At 42.9% G+C, this 27,353-nt stretch overlaps 3 protein-coding genes across 4 annotated transcripts in view; 1 reads left to right on the forward strand and 2 right to left on the reverse strand.

Moving 5' to 3' along the window:
• The window catches only part of LOC139286110 (mucin-5B-like), a 14,068-nt gene extending 11,794 nt beyond the window's left edge, over positions 1-2,274 (reverse strand). The window contains exons 1-5 of the mRNA XM_070906798.1: positions 2,214-2,274; positions 1,631-1,892; positions 1,073-1,187; positions 810-900; positions 617-723 (exon numbers count right to left, since the gene is read on the reverse strand). Coding sequence (XP_070762899.1) covers positions 617-723; positions 810-900; positions 1,073-1,187; positions 1,631-1,892; positions 2,214-2,274 — 636 coding nt within the window. The remainder of the gene's footprint in view (positions 1-616; positions 724-809; positions 901-1,072; positions 1,188-1,630; positions 1,893-2,213) is intronic.
• Positions 2,275-12,898: 10,624 nt separating this feature from the next.
• snrpa1 (small nuclear ribonucleoprotein polypeptide A') lies at positions 12,899-17,431 on the forward strand. Of its 2 annotated transcripts, none has more exons than XM_070904285.1 (9): positions 12,899-13,052; positions 13,982-14,129; positions 14,624-14,702; positions 15,024-15,070; positions 15,168-15,270; positions 15,831-15,910; positions 16,313-16,388; positions 16,865-16,960; positions 17,249-17,431. In XM_070904285.1, the coding sequence occupies exons 1-9, from the start codon at positions 12,971-12,973 to the stop codon at positions 17,324-17,326; spliced, it is 789 nt and encodes a 262-aa protein (XP_070760386.1). In that variant the 5' UTR covers positions 12,899-12,970; the 3' UTR covers positions 17,327-17,431. The 2 variants fall into 2 exon arrangements, with proteins under 2 accessions (XP_070760386.1, XP_070760376.1); XM_070904275.1 differs by having other exon boundaries at positions 16,865-16,958; positions 17,148-17,431.
• Positions 17,432-17,931: 500 nt separating this feature from the next.
• On the reverse strand, positions 17,932-21,387 carry selenos (selenoprotein S). The gene is made up of 6 exons (XM_070903546.1): positions 21,143-21,387; positions 20,354-20,485; positions 20,056-20,162; positions 19,877-19,963; positions 18,955-19,027; positions 17,932-18,557 (listed from the first exon to the last, which is right to left on the reverse strand). The coding sequence occupies exons 1-6, from the start codon at positions 21,243-21,245 to the stop codon at positions 18,478-18,480; spliced, it is 582 nt and encodes a 193-aa protein (XP_070759647.1). The 5' UTR covers positions 21,246-21,387; the 3' UTR covers positions 17,932-18,477.
• Positions 21,388-27,353: the final 5,966 nt, after the last annotated feature.

The raw sequence follows: 27,353 nt of genomic DNA on the forward strand, positions 1-27,353 counted from the left end.
AGCCAAGATGGTGCTGCACATTTCTGTATCATTTCTGTCAAAATTGTAACAAAGGCTGACAGGCTGATACAATCGCTTTTTTTTGTGGGTTGGAAAAGTGAATGTCAAAGGTGGAATCAGGTCATAAATGTGGTTTTGATTCTGGATATGCCCAGATGAGTCAGGTAATATATGCATTTTGTACACTCTGAGACAACATTTTATCTGTCACACAATCGACGCAATGAAAAACTTAGACCAAGGATTGTTACTGTGTTTTTTTTTATTCGCAGTGGTTGGACTGGATTATACAGTAATGGGACAGAGCCAGTATTCAGAACATAGGTTGGCTTTCATCGCTCGTGGTTTTGGGGTTAATAAACTCCTCGAAACAAACCTTATGCTGGCAATATGTGCCAGTCTGGTAACTGACTTCTTACTCTACTACTCCAATACAGGGGAAAAGCTGTTGCTAGAACATGCTTGCTGAAAGCCGCAACATCCCAGCTCTGCTCTGACACCACAAGACATCTAGTTATCTGAACATAATACACACTCTCTAACAAATCAGGTATTGGCCATGGTATAATGGTGATATAGTTTATATAGAATATCATGTAACTGGGTGAAGCCTCACCATCTTGTTGCAGCCTTCTGTTGATTCCAGTGTGTAGTCAGAACAGCTTTCAGTTGGACCATCCATTTTCCAGAAGTTGGCAAAGTCCAGGGGGGATATTTTCACACCTGTTGGGACGATATCAAAGACACACAGCTCAGTTCCCGTGGCCGTGCCTACGCTGACTGACTTGTTAAAGTGGGCCAAAGTGTACCGTGGCTGTAGAACTCGTTGCGGAGCTGGATCCCATTAAAGTCTCCGCAAAGACCACAGGTTTGGTTCTTGTACTTCAAGTCTAGCTCCACCTGCGGGGACAAAATACAGCCTCAGCGGGCACTCACCAAGTTTGTCTGTTATAAGTTAACTCTGTTTTCCCTCTGGTCAGAATAACTAATACCTTCACAGTATTTTTAAAGATAATGCTCTATGTTTATAATAATGGTCATAGCAGGCTGTTCTGTGCAGCCATAATCCTACCAGAAAAGAGTCCTCCCCATTCCAGATGGCAAACAATCCCAGTTTTGCTGTGATTTTGACATAGGTGGGAGTTCTCTCAATCAGCACTCCTGCTTGACTGAAAGGTAGAGTGGCTCTGCAAAAAGGAAAGAAAAGAAAAGAAAAGAAGAAGTCACATTTATTTGGCCATCATGTTCTTCCTAGCTTTTGTTCCTAGAGCCAAAGGAAGATTGTGAATGGAGCCATGAACTGCATCTAATCATGTGAAAGCAAAGAGTAGCAGTAGATGCCAATATTTTATTTTTACTTCTGTGCCTAGTGCCTTTAGGTTCTGTCCATTCTGTCCTGATGACTACCTCTCCAGGCAAGCGTTTTCACAAAGGAAGGTTATCAAGATGAGGTCGCAAAAAACATACAAATGCAAAGCGTTAAACATTTAGAACACCTTTTTTTTCTTCAAAAGATTTCTTTTCTTTTAACTAACCACTGTGCTCAACAGTGTTTATGCATTATCCAGTCTGAAGCCATAAATGATGCCGGCAGAGTGGAAAGGGTTTGGGGTTTTTAGAGTAGACTTACGATTTGCCATTAACGAGCACCGAGCCCTTGGAGAGCTCCACCACTGAGCCCTCCAACTTCATAATGATGTTCTTGATGGTGGGATGGCCGCCAGTCTCCCATCTTCTTATCTGGATGTCGAATTCCTTGTACGTGCTCCTGCACGAAGAGGTCAGAACGTAGTTGCAGGTGGAGTGCAACTGGAAAACATCCCCATCAAAGGTCTTGAAGTGGAAGTTGCCCCACGTGCTGCAAACCTGGCCATTGTGGATGGGACTCACACCTACAAGGACGGATCAGGACGTGATGCCACAGCAGCAGCCACATTTTGCACAGCCACTCTACCTGCATGAATGAATGCTCACACATTGCCTACATAAGGAAACAGTCGGTTTACAATCACTACAAGCTCACCTGTTATTTTTTCAGGAATCTGGGACATGGAGGAGAATGTGTTCACAGCCGACTTTGCCTCTGTTGAAAGAAGTAAAAGTTATTTGTCAAGTAATCAATAATCAAGCAACATTAAAACAGAATAAGGCTGAGCTTTGTATTCCATTTGTAGTATTTGTCCTGCTTCCCTAATGGAGTATAATGTATGTACCGCTGTGCCAAGAAGCTACGATGGCAGACAGGGTCAGCCATAGCAGCCACTCGTAAGCCATAGCCATTTGTTTCTCCAAAGGAACTCTGAGGAAGATGGGAGGGAGGCCCGGCTCTTTATACCAAGGGGCAAGGTCTTAATGTGGCAGGTTAGGGAGTGGCATTCCCCTAGTTCCACATGGTGATTCATCACTGCTGGTCCTGCCCATCCTGTTTACATCCATGGTCCCTGGTTCACTCCCCTTCACACACCTGACATGAAGGGCGAGGTTATAGAGCATGCAAACAGATGTTCACCTCACATCTGTGATGGAGATAAACCTCAATCCTAAGGGCCCCAGCCTATACTGATGTGGAATCCATGCCCACGATGATGGCCAAACCAACTGGTGTTGGTGTTTTTACTTGGTCCATCTTTATTTCATTTAACTTTCTGTAGAAACATGATCACTCTTTCAAAAATGTTGTACTTTTTTTTTTAAAATCATATTTCTTTAACAGCATCATTTGTGGTTTTGTCATAGGACCAAATAGCACCACACACATTCTAAAACTGGGTAATTTGCACCGAATTGCGAAAAAACTCCATGGGCCACAGTGTACAAGAACCCCCCCGCAAACTGACCTTTTAACTCTAACCAGCAATTATAACATAAAAGATCAGTGGAGAGATCAGTGGGGATAACCGTTGCTTAGAACTGCAATTCACAACCAAAACGTACGTGTCCTGTATTTGAGTATTAGATGTGTTCTGTTAGTTTCTACAAACGTGGTAATGACCAGTGAGAAGGAAAGCAAACCTTCTGTCAAGGTTCAAGTAGGAAAACACTCACAACTACCAAATGGGATTTAGACCTGTGGGAATAATAGACCACCATTTTGACCAATTATGGTGTGATATAATATAAGGCTTTAGATAAATAAAGACTTCACTAAATACTCTGCTGAGTGTTTTCATTCGCTTTGCTTTATCATGTTTTGGCTCAAGCTCTAAAAGCTTGAACCTATTCAAGGTGTGTGATAAACACTTTTGTCTTTTGTTTTCCTTATCACCAGCAGCCATCTTTAACAATGGCAGGACTCAATAGTGACTCAACATGAATGCAAAGCAGAGATGGTTCCAATTCACCTCGGTTCATTACAGACCCATTAGTATTGTTTTACTGTCCACCCAAATGAGATTATGTGAGTGGCTGAAGTGGGTCGGCTGTGTGCTGCACGGCCATGGGTGTAGCCGCCCTTGGCACAGGCAATTGTTTTTTAGTCATGCTGTTTAAATCCAGTTGTTTCATAGGAGGTTCTGCAGCTCACACCCAACAACAGTAGCTCGTAATAATGCCTCAAACGTATTGTGTTCATGTATGCACTTCTATCTTGCATGTGTGCAGACCCGCTAGCTAGCTTAGCATCCTAAACGGGGATGAGTTGGCACCAGTGGTGGAATGTGACTCAGTGCATTTTCATGAAAATAAAGAAAACTTTGCACATAGGTTCAGTCCACTGCCAACTGACAGCATTTTGAATTCTATCCTCATATAGATAGAGCATCTTTTGTCATCAGTTTGTCACTTATGGAGCAATCAATCTTTGTAAAAAGAAAATATATCACAGACACATCTATGTTGACTAGAAGGTTCTCTTGGTGACAGAATTTTTGACACTGGCTTGAAATCTCCCTTTACATGCATGGACAGCTGTTACCCTGGGGATTGTAAGTCACAGTGTGAAGCCATCTAAGATTTCTCTCTCTCTGCCTTTAGTGTCTAAGGGTGTCTAAGGTTTTGAGTTAGAAAACAGAGCAAACATGCATGCACTCAGGCATTGTGCTGGGTGGATTGGAGACACATGATTTCTGAGACATTTTTAATTCAAGACGCTTTAAATAATTATTGTCCAGGCAGTTCTGCTGACGGACCTTCATGTATTTTTGCATTTGTCTCTTCCTCTTCTCTTCCTATTACTTCATACAACTATGTTGGTCTTTCTTCAGCCTACGATCACATGATCCCGGCGCGCCATTGGTGGCAAAGGTTACTTTTCCTGTCCAGTGAAAGCCACGTATCTCCAAATGTGGTGATTTTGAATGTGAATATCTGTGATAAACTGAAGGATGAAGTCCCTTTATGGGTTGAGAAAATTCTACTTCTCACGCTAAATAAACTGTTTAACCCCCCCCCCCTCTGGCTGACTGCAGATTGGCACGTGCAGGAGGAATCTTGCATAACCTGCAGACCTGGGTGGAAGCTGTGACTAAAACCTTGTATGAGAAAGATAAAAAACTGGCAGTCTGGGGGATTCTTTCATACTGGCTACGATGTCTAATAGTGGCGGAACGGGGGGGGGGGGGGGGGGGGGGGGGCTTTGAAAAAAGCCAAGAGAATATAACCTCAGTGTCATTAATGGTAGCTTTGTCTGTGGCTTGTTCGTAATGGAACAAAGTTGCACAATATTGAGATTTGCTGTGTCAACCTGAAAACATTGGGTCAAAGTGTGTTTGGACACCTCCTTCAACCAACAGTGTTAACTGTGCTGAGACTTTGGTGGTTTGGGCCCAATCACAATACACCAGCACCTGTGGTTTGACCTGGCTTAATTTGGAGTTTTTCGTCAAAGTAAGGTTGCACAGCAAATATTTGAACGCTCAGAGGAAACGCCCACTCTCCACATCCAGACTTATCTTTTATGATTAACTTGTTAAGGAATATGACTGGACAGTTGGCTTTGTAGTGGAGTGAAATGGTCAACTCACCACTTACTCTCCTCCTGCCGACTCTGCTACCTGAGGCCTGTACTACAAAGCAGGTTCAGCATACCCAGGATACCTTTTCATTATCTGGCTTCACTGAGAACCAACAACCGCGATCACGCTAAGCGGTCCTGAAGGCTCATAATATCACTGCCCCATCATTAGGGCACGAGGAGATCTGACTGCGATTACAGTGTTCTGTGTTCCTTTAAATGAACGTGTTGCTTAGAGTTCTGATGGCGTGTTTCACAATTTTAGCCGTATTCTGTCAGCTGGTCCAGACGGACTTGGGAGCAAATAAAAAATAAATGCATACATTAAAACAAGTACAACAAGTAGCTCCAAGGCTTTAGTGCTTCAATCGGTCTCTGTTGTAGGATGACATCGGTATCCGAAAGCACAATGAAATGGCTTTGACATATGACACAGATAAGACATTCCCTCCGACCAGAATCTATAAGGATTTCTCGCGTAAGAAATGGTTAGGGCCGTCAAGAAGTGAACCCCCCGTCGTGACCCTGAAAACCCAGGGTTAAACCTTAAGTTACCTCGCTAGCCCCAAATCCTGCTTCGTAGTACAGGCCAAGATGTACGGTCAAGATTTTCAAGTGTAATCATCGCAGTAAACGTCAAGGAAAAAGACAACCACCAGCTCACGATTGCATTGGCAAACAGTCTAACTCTGTATCCACCTCGGAGGAAACAGGGAGGAAAGCGTGGAGGGATTAAACACCAATGTGCAGGCGCTGGACAATAAACTGGATGACCTCTGTGCTCGAATCAGTTTCCAACTGGATGTCAGGAACTGCAACGTCCTTTGTTTCACTGAAACCCGGCTAAATCCGGAATATGTAATACCGGACTGGCGGCGTTCATCCAGGTGTCTCTTTTTCCGTATGCCGACCTGTCTGACAGAACAGAGGACCACGGCAAGAAAAAAAGAGGAGACGTGCGCTTTATGGTGAACAAAGACTGGTGTGACAGTGGGTATATTCAAATGCTATCCCGTTCCCGCTCGCCTGATCTGGAGTTACCGTCAATCAAATGCTGACCGCACTTTCTACCAAGGGGGATCGTGATACGAGCGCACAGAGGAGATATCCAATCCCCTATTTGAGCCATCTGTAAATATGAATATCTTATGTTGGTGTTGGTCAATATAGTTTTGTACTATTGACCACTTTGGTACCAGCTCAGGTTTAAAATTGTTCCCTGAGGCGACTGCCCGTCTTCGACTGTGTCAGTGAAACCAAACAGCCAATCAAAGGTCGTGGTCAGTATTCAAAGTGGCCAATCCAAGGAGGGAAGACATCGGCCACCGTCTTTTCCAGCCCCGCCTCCAAGGACTCAAAAGTCAATTTGACGAACGAGCGAGTGTTCAGCACTTGCAAACGCGTAGGGAGGGGCCCAGTGCTCGCAGCATTTGTGTGCATTTGTGTGCGTTGGTGATGGGAATTCCGGCTCTTTTTAGTGAGCCGGATCATTTGGCTCGGCTCACCAAGAAGAGCCGGCTCTTTCGGCTCCCAAACGGCTTTTCATTTTACCACTTATACCTTTTATAATCCAGCCAAATTTAGCGCTGTTTTGACTTGTGATTTGTATGTGTACGCATATATCACTTAGATTATTCAATACATCCTTTGTACTGAAGTATTCAAAAGTAAAAATTACACTTTTTAATATTGTAAGAAAGCTCCACTGGTTAGGACATTTGCGAACAATATGGGGTGTCTTGTCAGGACAAGGGAGGCAGGGACATGCTTTAAATGGTTTATTTCTGAAGCAGGCACTTTAAAGGCAGATGCACAGGCACTTAATAGAAATCGCTACAGTAGGTGTGGTTCTGCTGTCATTGACGCACACGAACTGTGTTAAACGAGCTCGATCAGCTGTTTTGCCGTCTCCATGGATCGCGGGTGAGAAGCGGGAAAACGAAACTCTTAACTCTGCCTGCAGACCGGTGCGAGCCGTGTGCAGAGGGCGTTGCCGAACAACGAGGTAAGCGTCATTGCCCGAGCCTTTGGCACAAATATCAATAATCGTCATATAATTCGGCTCGTTCGCGACCGACACATCACTAGTGTGCGTGGAGCAGAAATTCCCCTCGCAGATACTGTTCAGTGTGCTGTTCAAATCTGCGCTAGTGTCACATGCGCAGGTTTTGAGATAATTAAACGTTATAAATTTCTACATCCCACTGTATCCCTCCGGGGTCGCATACACTGGCCTCTGGCCTTTCAACAAAAGGTATCTTGTTCTAATCAAGACCCTATCTACTAGTAGCGGCACTCGTTTGTTTGGTATTAAAAGCTGCAGCCCTAACAGGACCCTCAAATTTGGTTTTATGAATATCACATCTTTATCTACCAAAGCCTTACTGGTAAATGATTTGATTCTTGAGCATCGTCTGGCGACTTCAACATTCACTTAAATAAGGACCCTCTAAGTAAAGCCTTTTGGTTTCACTCAGTTTGTACATGAACCTACTCAGTGGTAACAACCTGGATTTCATTCTCCCCCTCTATCCCATACAGGTGTGTGCCCTGGATGTTTCTTCCGTCTCGTCCGCGGCGTTGTGCCACTTTCTAATTAAATTGAAGCGGCACTAGCCTGTCCTTCTAACGTTCCACCAGCACCGAAGCTTTTGTTACTCGCCACATTGGCCTGGCGACTTTCACGGCACTTAACAAGCGAACAATTGTCCCCAGTCTTGGCTCCTTTCTCGATAGCATGAGAGTGTCTCTTTCTCTTGCTTATTCAGTAACAATAAGCACAATCTCAGATTTCTTTTGGAAGACTGTAGTTAAACTTACTCAAAAGCAACCATCTCGTGACTTCTTAGACTTCATCTCCAATTACCTCTGCAGAATCTGTCGTGCAATGCTCATATGCTGAGTCCCAGCTAGTCCCAGCTCTTAAAAATCTCTCCTGAGACATTGTTCTAAACTGGTTTTCGCTTTAAAACCAACTTCCTGTCTCCTCGACCCTCTTCCAGCTAAACCTTTTAAAGATCTCTGGCCATCTGTGGGACCTACAACGCAGAATATGTGTTGCTTTATCACTTACAACTCGCACTGTCCCAACTAGCTTTAAGACTGCTGTGGTTAAACCTCTACTTGAACCCGCACCTAGAATATAAACAATACAAACAGGCAATAAAGTAGAACAATGGATGGATGTGCAATGTCAGGCTTCATTTGACATTACATTTGCATAACTACTAATGTGCAACAGAAAATACATTTTGAAAGGAATGAAAAGCCTTCCGTATTATATTTCCTATCAACACAACTAGGAAACGTGGTTAATTAACTGGCAAGGCACCAAATGTTGATACTGAATGTGTCAGTAAGATCTCTCCTGAAACCAGCTACTAGAGCAGTCAGTAATACTGTCATACATCTTTGTGCCAGCAGGACTGAAACTAGTATTATGTTCTGCCTGCTGCTATGGCAGCATGCAATGTTATAATGCAACTCATAAGCACCTCCAACCCTTCCCATCAAAACGCGACTTACAATCCCAGTGGAAGTCGGAGTCAGACACTCCTGAATGTGCACATGCTCTCGCTGACAATGAAAACAGCCATTAATCACAATACAACTATTTCCCCTATTGTTCAGTGCTGTCAGCTGTGTGTTAGCAACACAATGCAGCTAGTCAACATTGGCAAAGTTACAGCAGCAGTCATGTTTCAAGTCGCAGCCAGCGCATGATGACTATTTGAAGGACTATTTTTCTGGGTTGTCAAGAGGTTTAAGGTTTAAGTTGAGGATGGAATACCAACTGGGCAAAGCAGGAAAATACCTGATCGGGGCCCAGCAGCCAGAGGTTTTCAAAACAAAAAAAAATACCACTCTTTGATTTTATTAGCAAGCACAATAGAATAGAGACATTCAGTGTGGGGGATAAGAAAGGAGAATCACATTACATTTTTCATTCCACCTAACTGTGTTTAGGTATAACCTTTTCTGTGTGATTTGAAGCGTGAAATATTTGTTTTCAGGAGTCATTCTGTTCCTCGAGGGTGGTTTTTGCAGTAAATAAACGTTACTCTAGTTTTTTCCTCAAAACCTGGCGCAAATAATTGATTCATTCGGGACGTGTTCCCACGAGCCGCCGTTGAGCTAACGTTCAGGTCCGTCCTCACTTTACGCAGCGGCGAAAAAACGGTAGGGCCTTGGCAGTAATGGCAAGACTGAAGCCGACACTTCGATTTCAATTCTGCTTTGTTTCAAGCAAATGATTGAATGATGATGATCGAAAGATTGAATTTGGGATATCCAGACTTTGAGATGGTTTCCAGTTAAACCACTGGCATGTAGTCAGAACATAATTCGTGCTCTCTTTGGGAATAAAAATCATGTGCACACGTCATGACCACGTCATCAGTGGCATTCTTGTATTGCTAGGAATAAACGGGAGAAATAACAAATAATAACAGTTAAGTCCAATTTGATGCAACGCAGTATTTCCTCCCTGGAGGGTAGTGGAAGATGGGGGCTTGTTTTTTTTTTTACTGCTATGAAGCCCATATATGTGCGTTTGTGCCCCCATCAGTTATGGTCACGTGGCACCTGCCGCCTGCACATTGTTCTCCGTGTTCCTCCCTGTGTACGTCAAGCCGTTCAGAGTCAAACAAATGACAGTGACTAAACAGTGACTAAAACAAGCAGTAGGGGAGTGGCACCGGCCAATTCTGAAAACAGCCCTGCATTCAAATATTGCAACGGTTGCATTGGGGTTATGAGACGCCAAAACACTGAACATTTTGGCCTTAAAAGCCCATATTTGGTGGCCTCGGGCACATTCTAATGCCACTATTCCAACATATGCACAGTTCACCTCGACCATACTGTATATGTTACTGCAGGAAGTTCCATTAAAACATGATTTGGGGGCATTTGACATTAGTCACAATTGGTGAATGGCAAAAAAAATGCATTCACAAGCGTTTGACACAAGACATTTGAAACTGTAACACGACATTTTCCTCATACCTCAACCCTCGTTTGTTATAAAAAAAACTTTAAAAAAACGTCAGATTTACGTGCATTTGGCATTCGTTTTGGGGTCGCTTTAGTTCCAGGATCATTGGAACTGTTATGGATGACAGTTAGCATCACGCGTTAGCATGTTGCTAACATGTTACTAATTAGTATAGTATACATAGTTGTACTAGTGGAGCTAAATTTAACTATTATGCACAGTATAGTGTTGGGTAATTCAACTCTACAACAACGTATCATATTTTATAAACGGACTAACTTCGTATGTAGAAACTGTCAGATGCATTGGCGGGGCAGAAGTATAAAGTAACATGTGGTGGAAACACTCAAGTGAGGTACAAGTACTTGAGTGCAATACTTGAGTAAATGTACTCCCCACCGCCTGGACGTGATCATTTGGCTCTACCACATGGCCGGGTGTTGTCCCTTTGCTCCATATGTCGCAGTTGCTGCGTGAGCGACAGTTTCAATTTGAGATACAAAATACAGCACATGGATTCAGTTGTTAAGGCGGGGTGGCGGGGTGACGCGGTGGTGCGACGCATCTAGGCGCTGAAACGGTCGACACCTTCAAATCAAATATATCAATCAAATGATAAAAAAGAAAATAATAATAGCAGTGATGCCACCCCACCAACCCAGATTTTGGAAACCCACAGATGATTATCTGTCCAAAGTACACAGAAGCCACAGGCATGGCTGGATTTGGCATGCGAGAGAGATACGCCTGATGTGGAGGTGTAGGAGCGGTTATCAGTGCGTATCAGTTCAGGCTGATAGCTCTAGGCGATGCTGGTGTTTGTCTTGCAGGAGTGGCGCTAGACAGAGAGTGAAACCTGAACTGGAGAAAACTAACCAGCTCAATCGACCCAGGAATATTATTCATATTGGATGATTTGGGCCAATATTCAGCTCAGGCGCATGACGTAGTGTGACGTCAGGATAGTACAGCGGAAACTGAAATCAGGCTGGGGGATGGGTGTTCATTTTTGACAGAGGCCCACAGTTTGCATCCGACATAAATCAAACATTTTCGCCGCCTAAGGGTGACCGTCACCATAGTGCAGCGTGTACCCTGGTTTTGAAGAAGTGATCAATTAAAAAACATGGCTGGGGAACGTTGGAAAATGTTGAAAAATCAATACATATAAAACACTTACCAGGTCTCACTGGTACTTAAAAGTGGGTACAGCACAAGAGCAAGGGAGCATGTTCGAGGGAAAGGAGAGATGAATTATGGGGAACAAGCGAGTGACAATTGGACATTTTAGAGTTTTAGTTTAGTTTTAAGAACAAGTCGAGAAACGGGTCTACGCCTTTGAAAGTTGTTCTCCTCGCAGAAATGTTCGCCCGGCACTGCAGCAGCTCACAACGGGTAGGCTGGAGTAGCAAACAAACGCACCTTTCTCAAGTGCACAGTGGGGTACACAGGAACCTAGTGTTCATTTTCATTCTTTGTGTTACACAATAAGAACAAGGTATGCATACAGTTATAAAAATGTTCTCCCCTTTTTACTTATTAATCACACATGTGGTGCCTGGTACCCTTCAGTACCTGACAATGCCAGGAACCGTTAAGCCTTTAGTATTGTCATCAGTGTGACGTGTGGCCAACTCTGTGGCTCGCCCCGGACAGGAATAATTAGCAGCAGGCACATATTGTGCAAAGAGAAGTTGAATTTTACTACTATATATATATGTATATTAAAATACCAGTGGCCTGATGTAAAAAAGCAAGACACAAAATTGACTGGATGGTGGGAAAAAACAGCAGGCCCAACACCAGAAATCATGCACTACACACTTAATATTGACAATATCCACAACCTGAAGCAACCTGCATTCAATGAAATTACCATAGCTTAGCTCATCTGGCTGTCACCCTGGTAGGATCAATGTCAATGCAATCAAACTTAATAATAATAACAATAATAATAATAATGATAATAGTAATAATAATAAACTTTATTTATAGAGCATTTATCAAAAACAAAGCACACGTGTGTCACATGTGCAATGTTACACTCCTTTCCAGCTCTGTATTTTTATTCTGGGACACCACTGGTGTAGCTTTGCATTGTCCTTATCCTTATTTATCAGCATATGACAGCAACAGTCAAACTTAGCTTGGAAAATAGCGACATGGGGCACTGAATTTGATGAACTGTTTTATCAGACCGCAAATGAGACAAGAATTAGGTTGGAAAAAACGATAGAGCCTAGTGTTTCTGGGCCTCACTGATAGCTGTGCAAAAACACACAATCAATAATGGATACAAGGATTTCTGTTTTATTCGCATTAAGCCAAAGAAAGTTTATCGTCGCCCAGTTATTGATAACAATGAGGCAGCCCTGTAGAGAACTCAGCACACTGAGCACAGTGGGCTTAACAGGGAGGTGTACAACTGTGTATCATATATGTATACCATGTCTATGGATGACATCGCTCAGGGGAAGCATGTATAGGGAGAATGCAATCGGTCCCCTGAGGCACACCATATCTGATATGGGAAAAAGACAACATGAAGCTGGTATTGGGGACACAAAACTTCCTATTTATTGCAATTTATCAGACAACCCCCCCCCCCCCCCCCCCCCCCCCCCCATTTTTAGGAACACAATTCTATGTCCATATTATGATTTTCTTTTAATTTCACTACACATACATTTTAGTAGTCCCCGCAAACTGGGTTCATAATGAATAAATTAAGATATAAACTTCTAAAATAACCCTTAAATTGGGTTATCTTTTTCATCAGTTAATTAATTAAAAATTGTGTTTCATTTCATCATAGATTTATGTCAACTTGAGCCTGTTCTACATACTCCGGTACGGTAGGTGGCGGTATGCACCCAAAGGATGGTATTGCACTCCGCCATAAAACGCAAAGAAGAAGAAGAAGAAGACGCTTTTGTTCCGGGTAGCAGCGTGTTTGCATCGTTGCCCGCGCCTAGACGTTTAACAGCAAAAATAGGACAACTTGGTCTGTCCTTGGCCTCGACATGGTGAAGTTATCTGCGGAGCTCATTGAGCAGGCTGCTCAATATACCAACCCCGTGAGAGACAGAGAGTTGGATCTACGAGGTTAGTACATCTTTCTTCGCGACCGCACAGTTGGATGTGTTGAGCAGGCGAGTTAGCTAGCTGGGGCTTTACGCAGGCCCAAAGCCGAACTCCATTCAAAAACCTGACAAATTAAGCGTTCGCGCTTTCTGGTGAGAACAGCTATATGCCCAATTTACAACGGCTTTACTATGTAGCTGTTAGCCAGAACATACCGTAAGGTAACGCCTGAAAGCGAACCAGCTATCAAAAACGGTGTTCGGACATTAGTATCACCACCAGCTTTGCGTGTCACGGTAAAAAGTGATACGAAGACATCAGCATCCACAGGTGAGTGCTGCTGCTGCTGCTGCGGACCACCAAGACTGAATGAGCTTAGCTGTAACACCGGCAGTCTCAAAAGTACAGGAGAACCGGTTGCTAGCTAATGTTAGCGTAGCTCGCCGACATGGCTGGCCACATCTGGGAAGATAAAGAGTGGAAGGCGTCGTGGGTTTACGTACGCCTGAAAGCTGGATTTTTTTTTAAAGCGCGTTAGCCTTTTTATACTCGGGATACATTTTAATTTGTTTCATATTTATACCACTTGACCACCAGCCTAGAACACGCGCATATAAGTGTTCAAAGCACCAGTAAAGTGGAGCTGTACAAATAAACAAAACTACGTGGTTAGGTAGCTTCGTTACAGTCCTCACAGAAAACACACGCAGTGCCAATAGAATAGTCTCGACACATTTTGTCAGATAGTAACCAGAGGGGTAAAACTCAAAAGAAACCTATTTCACTTTATAACTGATCCTGTTTTTGAAGAAACGACGAAATTCGTATGTGTAAACGCAAAGCAATAACGTAGCCGTAGCACGAACTGCACAAACAAGCAAGTTATAGTCTGTCTCTTCTACCTCTTTGACATTCATGTGTGTGTTTTTTCTTCTTCTTCATCCCCACAGGTTATAAAATCCCAGTGCTCGAAAACCTCGGCGCTACCCTCGACCAGTTTGACACCATAGACTTCTCTGATAACGAAGTCCGAAAGCTGGACGGCTTCCCGCTGCTCAGAAGACTGAAAACGCTGCTAATGAACAACAACAGGATTTGGTAAGTTATGGCCGCTGCAGCCTCCAGTGTCCTGAATGGAAAATATACAACATGATGTTCGTATTAAAAAAAAAAACTACGAACAGCTTTATTAAATGGTTTAAGATTTCAGAATGAACTGTCCCCCCCTTTTTTTTTCTTCTTCTTAATGATTGTGTGGTGGTGATGATGCACTACATATGGCTGTGTGTAGGGGAAACACTGCAGGGATTTGACACAAATGCATTGATCTATGACTGATAGGCCTAGCCTGCTAAATTACACACTGAAATATGTAAAAAATGAAAATGAACAAAATGAGAGCTGGCCTGCTCTTGTTTTTTGTTTTTTTTTGTCTCACCAAGAAGCACATGCTGCCGACATCCATTGTGCAAGTCGATAAAGGTGAGTGTGTGTGTGTGTGTGTGGGCGCTTTGAGAGATGGCACAAACTGCTGTGCATGATGTCCGGTGGCTGCATGCTTGTAACCCCGTGAAATGTCCCCCCCCCCCCAGTCGCGTAGGTGAGAATCTGGAGCAGTCTCTGCCGAGTTTGACCGAACTGGTCCTCACAAACAACAACATTCAGGAGCTGGTGAGTACATTTCCCTCTGCGATTCTTTGCCTCGATCCTAATTCTGCAGCCTCCACGACTGCAGGGTTCATTGCACACACTCTCTCTCTGCCTCTCTACATAAAGGGGTAGCATTTTATTTTAGGGGTGTTCTATTTCTCTGCTATTTCAGTGAATTTAGTTGCCCATAATTAATTCAGAGTCTCCTCTGAATGGGTTTAATGTGACCTCCATAGGTGGTAAGACACCGTCAAAACACTTTGGAAGCTTTACCTCTCTGTCTCTACCATAGTGTGTGTGCGCGTTTTTTGTTTTCGGAATCATTGTCCTTTTCATGTGCAGGGTGACTTGGACCCGCTGGCCACTGTGAAGACGTTGACCCTCCTCAGGTATGAATCCCCAATACTCCAAAAGATGAGTTGGGTTGTTGAACTGTGCGCGCCACTGAGTTCCGATGTGTTTTTGTAATAATCACTGCGTTTCCAGCTTGTTAAGGAACCCAGTGACAAACAAGAAGCATTACAGGCTCTATGTCATCAACAAAATCCCACAGATCCGTGTGCTCGACTTCCAGAAGGTGAAGCTCAAGGTAAGTGCAAGTGAACAGGAGTCCCTTTTTCTTTTTTTTGGGAGTAAGAAGTGATGTGAGATGCAGGGCTTGTTGACCAGTTGCCTGTGAACCTGGACAGTGGTGTGCATGCAACATTTAGGCACCCCTCAATCAAAACACCCTTTTTTTTACAATGAACATTTAAGTGAATAGAAGCTAACCTGACCTCCCATATGGGTTAAAAAGTTAAACACGACACATTGCTTCAAATTCCCAGTGGGCAGTAAAAGTAATCTTGATTTAAAGAAATGTGTTGTTTAACTTTGTACTAATTTTTAAAATTTTTTACAATTTTTTGATGGTCTACCAGCCCGCCGTGTACATCACATGGCATCAATGGCAATTTTATCCATTTTAAAATTGAATCTACAACACAATGAAGTGTGCAAAAAGTGAAGGGGTGTGATTACTTTCTGATGCCACTGTATGAGTTAACATCCTATTGAATGTCCAAAGGAGTCCCCCCACCCACCCCCTTGGATGAAAGCTCAGCGTGTAAAATAATGAGTGTTTCCACTTTAACTGTGATATCATCATAGGAACGCCAGGAGGCGGAGAAAATGTTCAAGGGCAAACGAGGTGCTCAACTTGCAAAGGATATTGCCAGGCGAACGAAAACGTAAGGCGAAAGTCCACGCTAGACAGCAGCTCTTCAGAACCACTGGATCCTGGCTGATGGGATGGGTTAAATAATGCCAAAACATAAACGCTGTCGCCACCGGAGTGACGAACAATGCGTGAATAGACTGGAATCTGTGATATATCTTTGTGCAGTCTTTACTTGTCTCAGCAAATGTGAGCAAAACACACCTTCCTTTTTTGGTGGAGGTAATAAATCTCTAAACTCCCACCATTTTAAGCCTGAAGTCAGTGTTGCTCAGGACTACTGTCTGTGGACGACGTATCAGTTTATTTGAACCAAGAAAAGATACTACACACGAGATTGACTGCACTGGTTGAGAGGTCAGAGAAGCCTGTGCGCGTGTTCACGTTGTCTAAACGGAGGCGTGTCCCCTTTCAGATTCACTCCTGGGGTGGCGGCGCAGCTGGAGAAGAAGAGGACGGGGCCGTCCCAAGCTGACGTGGAAGCCATCAAGGTCAGCACTGTGTTTTTGTGCAAAATGTCAAATGGGTTCACTCACTATCTTTTTATTGGGGCGTTTTCAATCACATTTCAGTCTTCTTCAGAGGGCGGAGTGCATTTGAAACGGGTGGGTTGTTGTATGGCGGGAGACGGTAACTCCTGTCCCTGTTCAAAGATGGTCTCCGACACTGACGTCGGGTGGTTTTGGTATGGCGTCACGACAGTCCAAAGAGCATCCATGAACAGAAACAGGGGTTACAATCAAGCTCCATGATTACTTTGCAAACCTCGGCCTGCTGACGTAGTACAGCAGTGTGGGGTTGAAAGCTCCAGAAACAGCGAGTGAACCTTGAGTGAAGTTTTTTTATTTTTTTTGTCACTACTACTCCCAGGGTCAAGATTGAACATTTATGCTCAGGTTTCAACTTTTTGTCGTATTCCACTCTTAATGCAAGTTGAGGTTTACACGATTGTGTGTGTGTATTTCAGAATGCCATCGCTAATGCGTCGTCGCTGGCAGAGGTGGAGAGGTTGAAGGGAATGCTGCAGGCTGGTCAGATCCCAGGCCGAGATCTCCGACAAGGTGTGTTGACAAACAAGTTTTTCCCAGCCAATCGCAGTAGTATAAGTTGTACGTCTTCAGTAAGAACCAATTGGAGAAGGATATAGGAAAACACCCGCCTTACCCTTTTTAAATTCATCTGTTTTTGTTTTTTTTCCTTTATAACCTCATTGTGTTTTGATGGCTGAATATATTCACTTGTAAAATCAGGTCCAGCTGGGATGGTGGAGGAGGAGGAGGAGGAGGAGGAAGAAGATGAAGAGGGCGAAACCGCACAGGTGGAGGCACATATGGGTGGAGGTGCTGAAGAGGAGACTAATGAGGGCGATCAGGAGGAGGAAGAGGATGATGATGACATGGATGTGGAGCAACATGTCAACGGCCCGTGAAATCATTTTTTTTTTTGTTGTTGTTGTAGATTTCTTGTGTTGGACATACATTTACCTGGGCTGTTTTTTTTTTATTTTGTAAAATGACACACATTAAACAGATTTCTTATAGCGCTGGTGTGGGACCAGTTTCTTTAAGTCCACCTGTACGGTCTCTAAAAGTCTGAATGTTTTAAAAGGGTGTAGCACCTCCTTAAAGTTGGGGAATGTGAAGTTAGGAAATAAGGGGGGTAACAATGAACTTAAAAATAATATACTATAGATATGTTTTAACTAATGGGTAGCTGTTCTGTTTTTAGGGAATATAGTATGACCGTTACTGAACAACAAAGAAGTTTGGGGGAAGATGGGGGTAATGAGTCCTACGTAGCATTTTATAAATCTGCTGTGATTTATTTCAAAGTCACAGGCGTACATACGATGACGTAATCACACACACAACAAAATGGCCGATGTATGCATGCACTTTGTCCACACCTCTTGGTCCCAATGAAGACTTCCTGGATAAATTAAGTTTATGAAAGCCCGGCACCCAGCATGTTGCACCTTCACGCCACCTGCAGGTGCTTGCATATTCCCCGCTGAACAAACACGACTCCAGGTGCTATCTTCAGATATCTTTTATTGCATAAAAATGTGTGTGTGTCGCAGCATAGACACAGCCTACTTATATTTCGATAGATCAACTGATGCAAATATATAATCAGAATGTGCTGTTTCTCGTATGTCTACCAGCTACAGCTGCTGTGGTGGAATCAACTAGAAAGCTTATAGTGGGGTACACACTGGTTAACATAAAAAAAGTTTAGCAGGGGAAGGGACAAAAAAACACAACACTGACTCTGAAATTCATCAGCCAAACCTACTGGTTGCGTACCATTTAAAGGAGTGGCTTCATAACAAGCTTTCAATTCCAAAAATGCATCTTGATGCTTAACGAGAGATTAGAGAGTAAATAACAGATTTTTTAAGTATACGCTATTAATGGCACTTACTGATCAACACCCATTAGAAGTATGGAGCAAGTTTTAAAAAAAAAAAAAAGAACAGAGTGGGCTTGGTGATATTGTCAGCTTGGTTCAGTCAGTCAGTGTTGCGCATCAGGAGGTCAAAGGTCAGAACAGAACCCATGTCTCTGACCTTCTTTAACCTCATCCACCGGTAGATGGCCCTCTCCTGCCAGGTCTCCAGGAGCAGGAGCCTCCTCCCTGTCCAGTCAGGGGATTGTAGTCTGACACACACACACACACGAAGGAGGAATAGAATTATTAAAAGCACAAAAATCATATTTTATTGTTTGTTTTTACTTTTAAACAAGCGCTAAATTGTGCCAACAACTTTTTTGTTTCGATATCAAACAAGAACAAAAAAAAACTATTCAAGTGTAAATTATATTGTAACATTAAATGACACATACAAAATAAGGCGGAATATACCCTTTGGCACATAACGTCCACTGGAGACAGATGTATTTTCAGTCACAGAAAAATAAAATGTACGAGAAAAATGGATACAAGTATTTCTGGCATCTTATTTAGTTGAAAAATATGTTTGTTTTTTTGCATGTCTGGTTTTCTGAGAGGACATTTTCTGACTGTGGCTCAGCTCCTGTCCTGTGAAGCACATACCTGCACTGCGAAGCGGCTTCTTGTCCGTCTTTGGTTTCAGCCCTGCTGTTGATGAGCTGGCTTCCTCAGTGGCCTGCAGTGATACACCAATGTGATTAGCCTTTGTTAACAGCCTTTACAACCTTTTAATAAATATATATTGCATGCATATAATATGCTCATTTCAGCTCTACATTTTTTTATTCTGGTGTCCCAGAATAAAAAATGGCTGAGAGCGGTGACTGTATAGTTGTGACATCACAACCTTACTGATGTCCTGACGGCTCGTTTTAAAAGGCACAGTGTCTGTTTTTTTTTGTTATACTTTCAAAGTATTTATACAGCAGCGAGACCTGCTCTGTAATAAAACAAGACATGGACATCTCACTTTCTACAATACGGGACCTTTAATCACATCACTATTTTTTTTTTTACCAAAGTAGTTGGCTGATAGTGGAAACAGAGACGTACATTAGCGAAAACAGTTGAAAACTATACAAAAATCACACTGAAGTGATCTCAGAAAGTCAGAGGAGACCAAATGGATGTTAAACCTGCTGACACCAAACAGTCAATCTGTTGTTAAAAGTATCATGAATGTATTAAACCACTGTATCGTGAATCAGACTGAAATGTGAGCAGACCCTGGCAGACAGCGACGACACGGTTTTGTTTTCTGCCAACTGAAAGATGGGTTTAAAAAAAATAAGGAATCTAATAATGTTTCTATCATTTTGGTCTTTTGTGTGGATGGCGAACTTTTAGCTAATTCGGTGAAAAGGCTAGTTTGGACACTAGCTGTTTTCAGACTGAAATGAATCCTATTCAATACTGTTTGAAATGTTCATGTCATTCTAAAATGTGTCCACATAAGTGAGCAAGGCCTCGGATTAAAGCAGCCGCGGTAAAGACAAAGTTACAGGTTATTGAGCGTGAAACTCACTTGTTTCGCAGTTCCTCCTTTGTAACTCCGGCCCTGCTGCATACTTTCCCATATCTCTATTTTCTGCCTCCTCTTCTCTTCTTCTTGCTGCCCACAAAATACATCACACATTCAGTTGAACGTCAAGGGACAGACAGTCAACGTCTTTCTGTCAAACTTTTTTAATTTCACTACCGCACCCGTTTCTGTGTATCTCTGAAGATGGCCGCTTTGGCATCGAGCTCCTCTTGCATCTTTCTCCGAGCCGCTTCCATGGCCTCTTGTTTTGTCGCCACTAGCGCAGCATCTTTAAAAAAATAAATTAAAGTACAACAATTAAAATCATGACATTTATACAATAGTTGAAGTCACTTATGGAGAAAAGATGCCAGTATTCTGAAATATGGAACTCTTGTTCTGACTCCGTGGACATATATATTTTACTCATGGTGTAACTTTTGTTTACAAACAAAGTGTTGGCAAGCGCTGGGGGCTGACCTTGCTGTGTTTGTGGGGCTGCGCTGTGGTTGCTCTGGCTGGATCTCCTCTTGCTCAGGTGCTGGATAAGCAGGTAGACCAGCATAGTCACAGCCAGCAAGTACCATCCATACTGGGACAGAAGCTCTGCTACTGTTGGTGGGGGGGGGCAAACACATCTTGTTTTAAAACAACTTCATTTGACATATGCGAGACATAAATAGATTTACAATTAACCCAGATCACGTTAGTAAAAAGAAATTGAGATAACAATGACAAACTACAGAACTCATTAATATTCCAATCCTCTACTTACACGAGTGAATATGATATTTAACCATAATGATGATCACATTTACCATATATTTAGATATTTCGTTTGAAAGACTGTGCTTATAAACTACTACTAGAGTATGGATTACTATTAGTAAGATTGTAACCGGATACGAACGACGCTAAATGACGTATGAAACAAGTATTAACACCTTATCAAAACACACACACACACACACACACACAGACGTGACAGACGTGAATTAGCTAGAAGCACACTAAAAATGCGTATTGTATATTACATTTAATCTTAATTTACTTGTGTTTATTGAGCCTCAAACCGTGCTAACCTTAGCATCACCTAGAGCTACGCTGGAGATACGACTACTCCGGCTCGTCGAACTCAACTGAGCTAGCAACTGCGAGTCACAAAACAAACAGTGCTAACTACTAGCATGCTAACGTTTGTGGTTATTGCGGATGCTCTTGTTTCGTTTCAACATGGGATAAATGTGTCTTGTTGTCATGTCAAGTTACCAGTTGTGCTCAGGGAACTCAGGTCCTGGTTTTTGAGGGGCGCCCTCTCTACCTCATAAGGCAAATCGCCGTCATTGACATCTGTAATTTCCACGTCATCCATTTCAGACAAAAATAAAAAAATATAATAAGCGCTGTCTATTTCGGACACGAAAACGTATCTCCCGTGCTGAGCAGCAAACGTTACCGGCTGCCGAGGTAGCTGTCGCGGTAGGAGCTCCTTCGTGTGTCGACCATATTTGCTGGAACTGGTTAGCTAGCTAAACACGCAGGGCGGCGTTCAGGACGTGGATGTAGGATGACGTGTTGGCTTCGTGCTACGTTTCCGTGCCCTGGGAAACCATACAACTGATTGGGTCGACGTCCCGGCTGTCTTTGCGTTGATGGGCATCACGACAGGAGGTTCAACTTCTTCCCAGACAATAGAGCCACGATATGGGATGTATATGTTGCTCGAGCAGGACCCTGGCTGTTCACACAAGACAGGGCCCTTTCTAGCTTTTCGGGGGCCCTATGCAAAATTTTGTTTAGGGCAGCCCCCCTTTTGTTAACTGTTTTGCTCCCCCATCCATTGCAGCGTCTTGATGATTATTATAATTTTGAGCATATTAGGTGCTTTCATGGGTGCCTGGTTATGCATTAAAATGAGGGTGCAAACTTGGAAGACACATAGTTGGCGGGTGGTCTGGGGGTCATACAAATTTTTTTTTCCTGCATTCCTACACGACCTCACCTCTTGGATAAAGTCAGGTGGGTAAACTATGTTTATACCATGGGAACTTCTACATTATTACTTAGGAAATTACGCTACAATAACGCTAATTGCATGCCATTTCCTAGGTAATAATGTAGATACTACCATGGCATTACCCTGTTATTACCAAGCTGTAATATGGCATGGTACCGCAATGACAGTCCTTTCTAACCTTGAAGGCCGTGAAACGGTGGCCTTTCTCTCCATAAAATGCGCCTGTCTCTGGCCTCTGGCTCATTCGACTCGTGAACACCTTCCTTCCTCCCTTCCTTCTCTCCTTCCTTTCCTTTTCCTTTCTCCTTCCTCTCAGGGTCTGCATTACACAGCTCTGACGTTACGCACCAAGAACCTTAACCCCCTAACCCTGCACTGACTCTAAATAATTATTACTCAAGGCTAATATAAATTACAATTATATCAACATATGTTTTGAAATATCATTAATATACAAAGTGCAACCTCAAAAGCAGTGCTGCATAGCTTTGTCTATGAGCATAAAAAGCTTCAAATCTACGGTGCCTATTTATAAAAGGCATGGTGGCGTATTGTACATTTTTTATGTAAACGTGACGGGACTGCCCGAAAACATGGGGACAGTTGTAAAATACGATTCACTTGTAGAATATACATGTAATTTCACATTTTTAAAAAATAATTTTAATCAATTGATGTGGCGATAACGACTTAACCTTGTCATTAATTGTGTTTTTTTCCCCCTTTCTTCTAAATGACAATTTTTAGCATAACAAAACTATGACGCAGCTCCAATTTGGCTGAGGACGGGCCTTTTCAGGATTTTTCGAAAAGAAAAACACCTGAGAACCTGATGAATGACATATTCCTTTACAGAGCAACTCACAGAAATCAATCACCCAGTCAGTTTTAGACGTTTTTGGATTATATAAGTTTTATTCGCTGTGACGTTTCTATAATGACGTATGTTTCTGTTGGAGCGCTTCCTCGTGTAACTAACATGCATTAACTTGTATAAGAAGGCATGTGGGGAGATTCAACCGACAAACAGGAAGTGATCTCTGTGAACTCCCAACTCCTTAAACATGACTTATGAAACACTTATCAAAATAAAAGTCCATTCGACGCCATGCCTTGAAGGCAACGCGCTTGATGTACATTCAGCCCCGACTCTCTTTCAAGCGTAACCCTGCAATTCGTCATGGTCTGCTGCTCCACCAACAGTCCAGGTGTACTCCGAGAGTCCCAGTTGCTTTGTTGTCTTTGTGGCCTCTGCACTTTTGCGACCCTCTCATAACCCCCGGCGTGTCTTCCGAGCTCGCTTTACGACAGTCCTGTTTGTACCTGACAGTTTGTCAGAGACTTAAGGCCGCGTTCCTCTTTGGTTTGTTTTTGGGGGATCTATTGATGTTTAAAGTTCAGGTCTTCCGTCATATTCAGATTTTCGGGTTTAATTAAGTAAGAATAAAAACTCTGTGAAGTTCTTGTTTAAATGTGACCGATGCATGATACCTAAATCCCAATCAAATTGTCAAAACGAGCACAATTTAAGTGCACATTTTTACCTTACAGTCGTGTCCCACAGAACACTAGGGTCCTTACACCGGATAAGAATCAAGGGACCCCTATTTCTGTTCTTCAGACACATTTGTAAAACGTTTTGGACGGACTTAATAGCATGAAACACGTATGAAAGTGTTTTCCTCACAACCATTAACACAGTTAAACGATTCATTAATTATTACATAATGTTCTTGTAACATTCCCATCACGCACCTGTGTCTTTAGCGCCCTCTGGCAATCAAATATTGTTTGCTGGTCAATACCCAATACACTGATTCGCTAATAGCTGTTCCTCTCTTTTTGTTAGCTCCGATCAGACACGACAGTATAGTCAAGGAGCAGGCACACACTTATTGATCTTAAGAAAGTGTCCACAGTCCTGAAGGCAACGGCTCAGTCTTTTATTTCCCTCAAGCCTAAAGAGACTCATTTCAAGATGGCTGTCACATTCAGAGGAGGTTTTTGCTGCCGAACACGTTTAAATGTGTTTGCCTGTTCCCTTTGTATTCTTGTGCGGGAGGAGTCATCTTTTGTTACCCGTTTTGGTTAGATTTACACTTTATTCCTTAAACAAACAAAAAAGCCACCTCTTTCTAATCGCATTGAAATGAACTTGCAATTGCCCATTACATTCTGGTGACCTATAGTAAACCTTCCAGTCTGTACAGCGAAATGAGTTAAAATGGGCTAAATAATGTTGGGGTGGCCTTGAAGATTTAGTGGCCAGTGGCTGCAAATCATTTCAAACTGTTTTCACAAATTAACTTATGGCATATGGCAACAATATATACAATATGGCAATAACATAGTACAGGTGTGAGAACTGGATCCTGACAAAGGGGCCCTCAAGAGATGACATAATAATGAAGGACCGGTGATGCCAAATTTGACTGACATCATACAGACAAATCAGATCCTCAAACCCGCCCAGTTGTCATACAAGTAGCCCGATTTACCCCATGCATGCTTGCACACACACACACACACACACACGCATATACACACACTGTATGCACACGCATGCATGCACATATGCACACTGTCAATCCCAATCGAACTCACACATGCGGACTAAAGCATCCAGCAGGCAGAGGTGATCTATAGGTTATACTCCGAAGGGTTGCTGTGTGCGGCTGCAACCGCGTGGGGGGGGCGGGGGCGCTCGAGGCCGCAGAGCTGGCCGCGCAGCATGCCGCGCGTTGCTTTTTGTTCTGCGTGACAGCACTTCTTCTTTTTGTGATGTTTTCTGTCATGTTGCACAAGACTAGACACATGTAGCGTTGCAAAGCAAATCAACAGCATGAAACAGTCCTTCATACCTCACATATGAAAAAGAGAGAGAAAAGATACCACGTGCGTTTGCGTTATATTTCATCTTTACACGTTCACAATGCACTTCTTAGTTGTTTCAGTTTAGCAGTTTTTTTTTCAAAGGCCTGGGCTTAATTATGCCTCTGCGCCGGCAACAGCTGTGGACGGGGGCATTATGTTTTCAGGTTGTCCGTCCGTCCTCACCCTCTCGAAGGTGATATCTCGGGAACGCCTTGAGGGAATTTCTTTAAATTTGGCACAAATGTCCACTTGGACTTAAGGATGAACAAAGGTCAAAGGTCAACTTCACTGTGACCTTATAATGTCCTGGGAAAACTTTTTTTTTGGCCTTTAATCAACACCATAACCCAGGAACAGAAGGGGAGATTGTGACCATACTTCACGCACTGAATAGGTGACACTTTTGACTCAAAGGTCACAGGTCATTGTGACCTCAAAATAGGTTTTTAGCCATAATTTAAGAATAAATTGGGGCGATTTCAGATTTCACACACACACACACACACACATTGACTGAAAGGACACGATGAGTAAAAAATAAATAGCACAATACGGGGCTTTCCTCCATTCAACTGTCAATCAGGGTAGCGGCAGCGTTCGGTTGTACAAAAAGAAACTCTAAGGAGTCGGCTGTTCATTTTTTCCGCTAAGTACATTTACAAGCTAACTTTGTTTGCAGCCACTTAGCACGGCGCAGCCAGGAGCCAGGCGTAGCCAGGTTGTCTTCGGGTTCTCAGAACCCCAGCTCCACCCTCTCGTCCAAATATTGTCACTTTTGGTTCCAAAAAAACAAGATGGCGACAAACTCGAGGCTTCAGAAGGGTAGTCCACAAATAAATGGGTGGCGTGATGGTGGCTACGTCCACTTCTTTTATACAGTTTATGGCAGCTATACTCTGTAAGAACCCATCTTTACATAGTAATCAAGTACATGTGTACCTGTTCAGCCAATACATCTATGATAATCCTTAATTAATCAGTTCAACAATGTATATTCCCTGGAATCATACATATGTATCATCAATATGGTGATAGCTTCCATTCAGCCAAATAATACACTTTCTATCTTTAATTCAATTCCTTACAAGTACTCACTACATGAACTGCAACTTGACTGGTTGGCGGAGGCATACAACTGCGGGGTGGTAATCCTAGTTTTAATTTCTGCTGTCCAGTTTAGCTTTCAGGGCGCTACCACTTGGTAAAGCAGTGGCCGACCATATTAAATTATGATCTTATAATGATTATTAAAGTAATACAAGTAATTTATAATAACATAATATTAGTAATCAATAAGTAATTGAATGTAAAATAAGTTAAATAGTTATAATAATGAGTATAGTAATAGTTCATATTCTCAATTATAAATATTAGTACAAAGTATGGCTGTTGTCATTGTTGTTGTAGTGTTGATGTTTTTATTTTAAATCTTTAATAATTGTCACGGAGAGCGCCTAGCTTTATGTTGCAGATGGGTTCAGTGGTACTTTGTAAGGGGATTTTCCGATATAACCTGAACGCAGCAACGCCAGGTCGCATTCGCGAAATAGGAGGAGCCATTTAGTGTGACCCTGGTTCCGGAAGTAAAAGTCGTTACTCCAATTGTGACGTTGCTCACAATTGGAGCTCTTTTACGGCTCGGATGGGCATGGAACGGTCCCGGTTAAATTACCAATCCAAATATATTAACAACTGCGTGAGAAAAATATTTGGTTCTTTGATAAAAAAAAGTAGAAGGAACAAGTTTGTGTACGTAGAAAAAAACGGGGGCGAAGTTAACTACAATTCCCAAAGGGCATTTCGGCAAGAAACATCCAATCACCGATCTTAAAACTCTGTCGGCCGCTTACGGCCATTGGAAGCTAAATATACTGTTGAAAGAACATTTTTATAATCTTCAGATCAATTCACTGTTAATTTTTGGGGTCAACTTTGGTGCAATTCAGCAACTATGATATTCAACTATATTGAATTTGCTATTCGTGCCTCTGACTGGACTCTTCTCCATGGCAACGGCGGGTGAGGCTCATGGGTATTGTAGTAATTTAATGTAAATGTTTTATCCGCAAAAATGTCGGATAAAAAATGATTTCTCAGAAACAAAGCTGAGGCAGGCGGTGGGAGAGCCCTTTCCTCTTCCCTTTTAAAGCAAACTTGAGGAGACCGATTAAAGTAAACGGGAATACAGAACGGAGAAATACACCCCCGCCTCACTTGGCAACTCTGCCTCAAGGGGATCCGTTCAGCCAGCCAGTCAGAGTGGTGCTACGGAAAGTCCTTTGGCTCAAACTACTGTTATCCCTTCGCGTCCTGCGATCTCGACCGTCCTACATTCTTCCGATGGCGAGATAATGACAAGAATGGGGCCGCTATTCAAGGCAAAGAGACAAACCGCGGCACTCGTCTATCGGCGTTGAAGTCCACCGATGGTCGATAGCCACGGACAGCTTGATGATCAGTGCGAGCAGCGGCAGAGAACGGTTCAGGTGGCGGCTTCAAGGAGACTGCTGTGATGCTACGTAGGCAACTGGAAGAAAAGGGCTTTTCTACCATGAGAGAGTGTGCGTGAGCCTGGCTTTCTGGAGGCAC

The sequence above is a fragment of the Enoplosus armatus genome, chromosome 1 (assembly GCF_043641665.1).
Source record: "Enoplosus armatus isolate fEnoArm2 chromosome 1, fEnoArm2.hap1, whole genome shotgun sequence".
In the NCBI taxonomy this organism is placed as follows: domain Eukaryota; kingdom Metazoa; phylum Chordata; class Actinopteri; order Centrarchiformes; family Enoplosidae; genus Enoplosus; species Enoplosus armatus.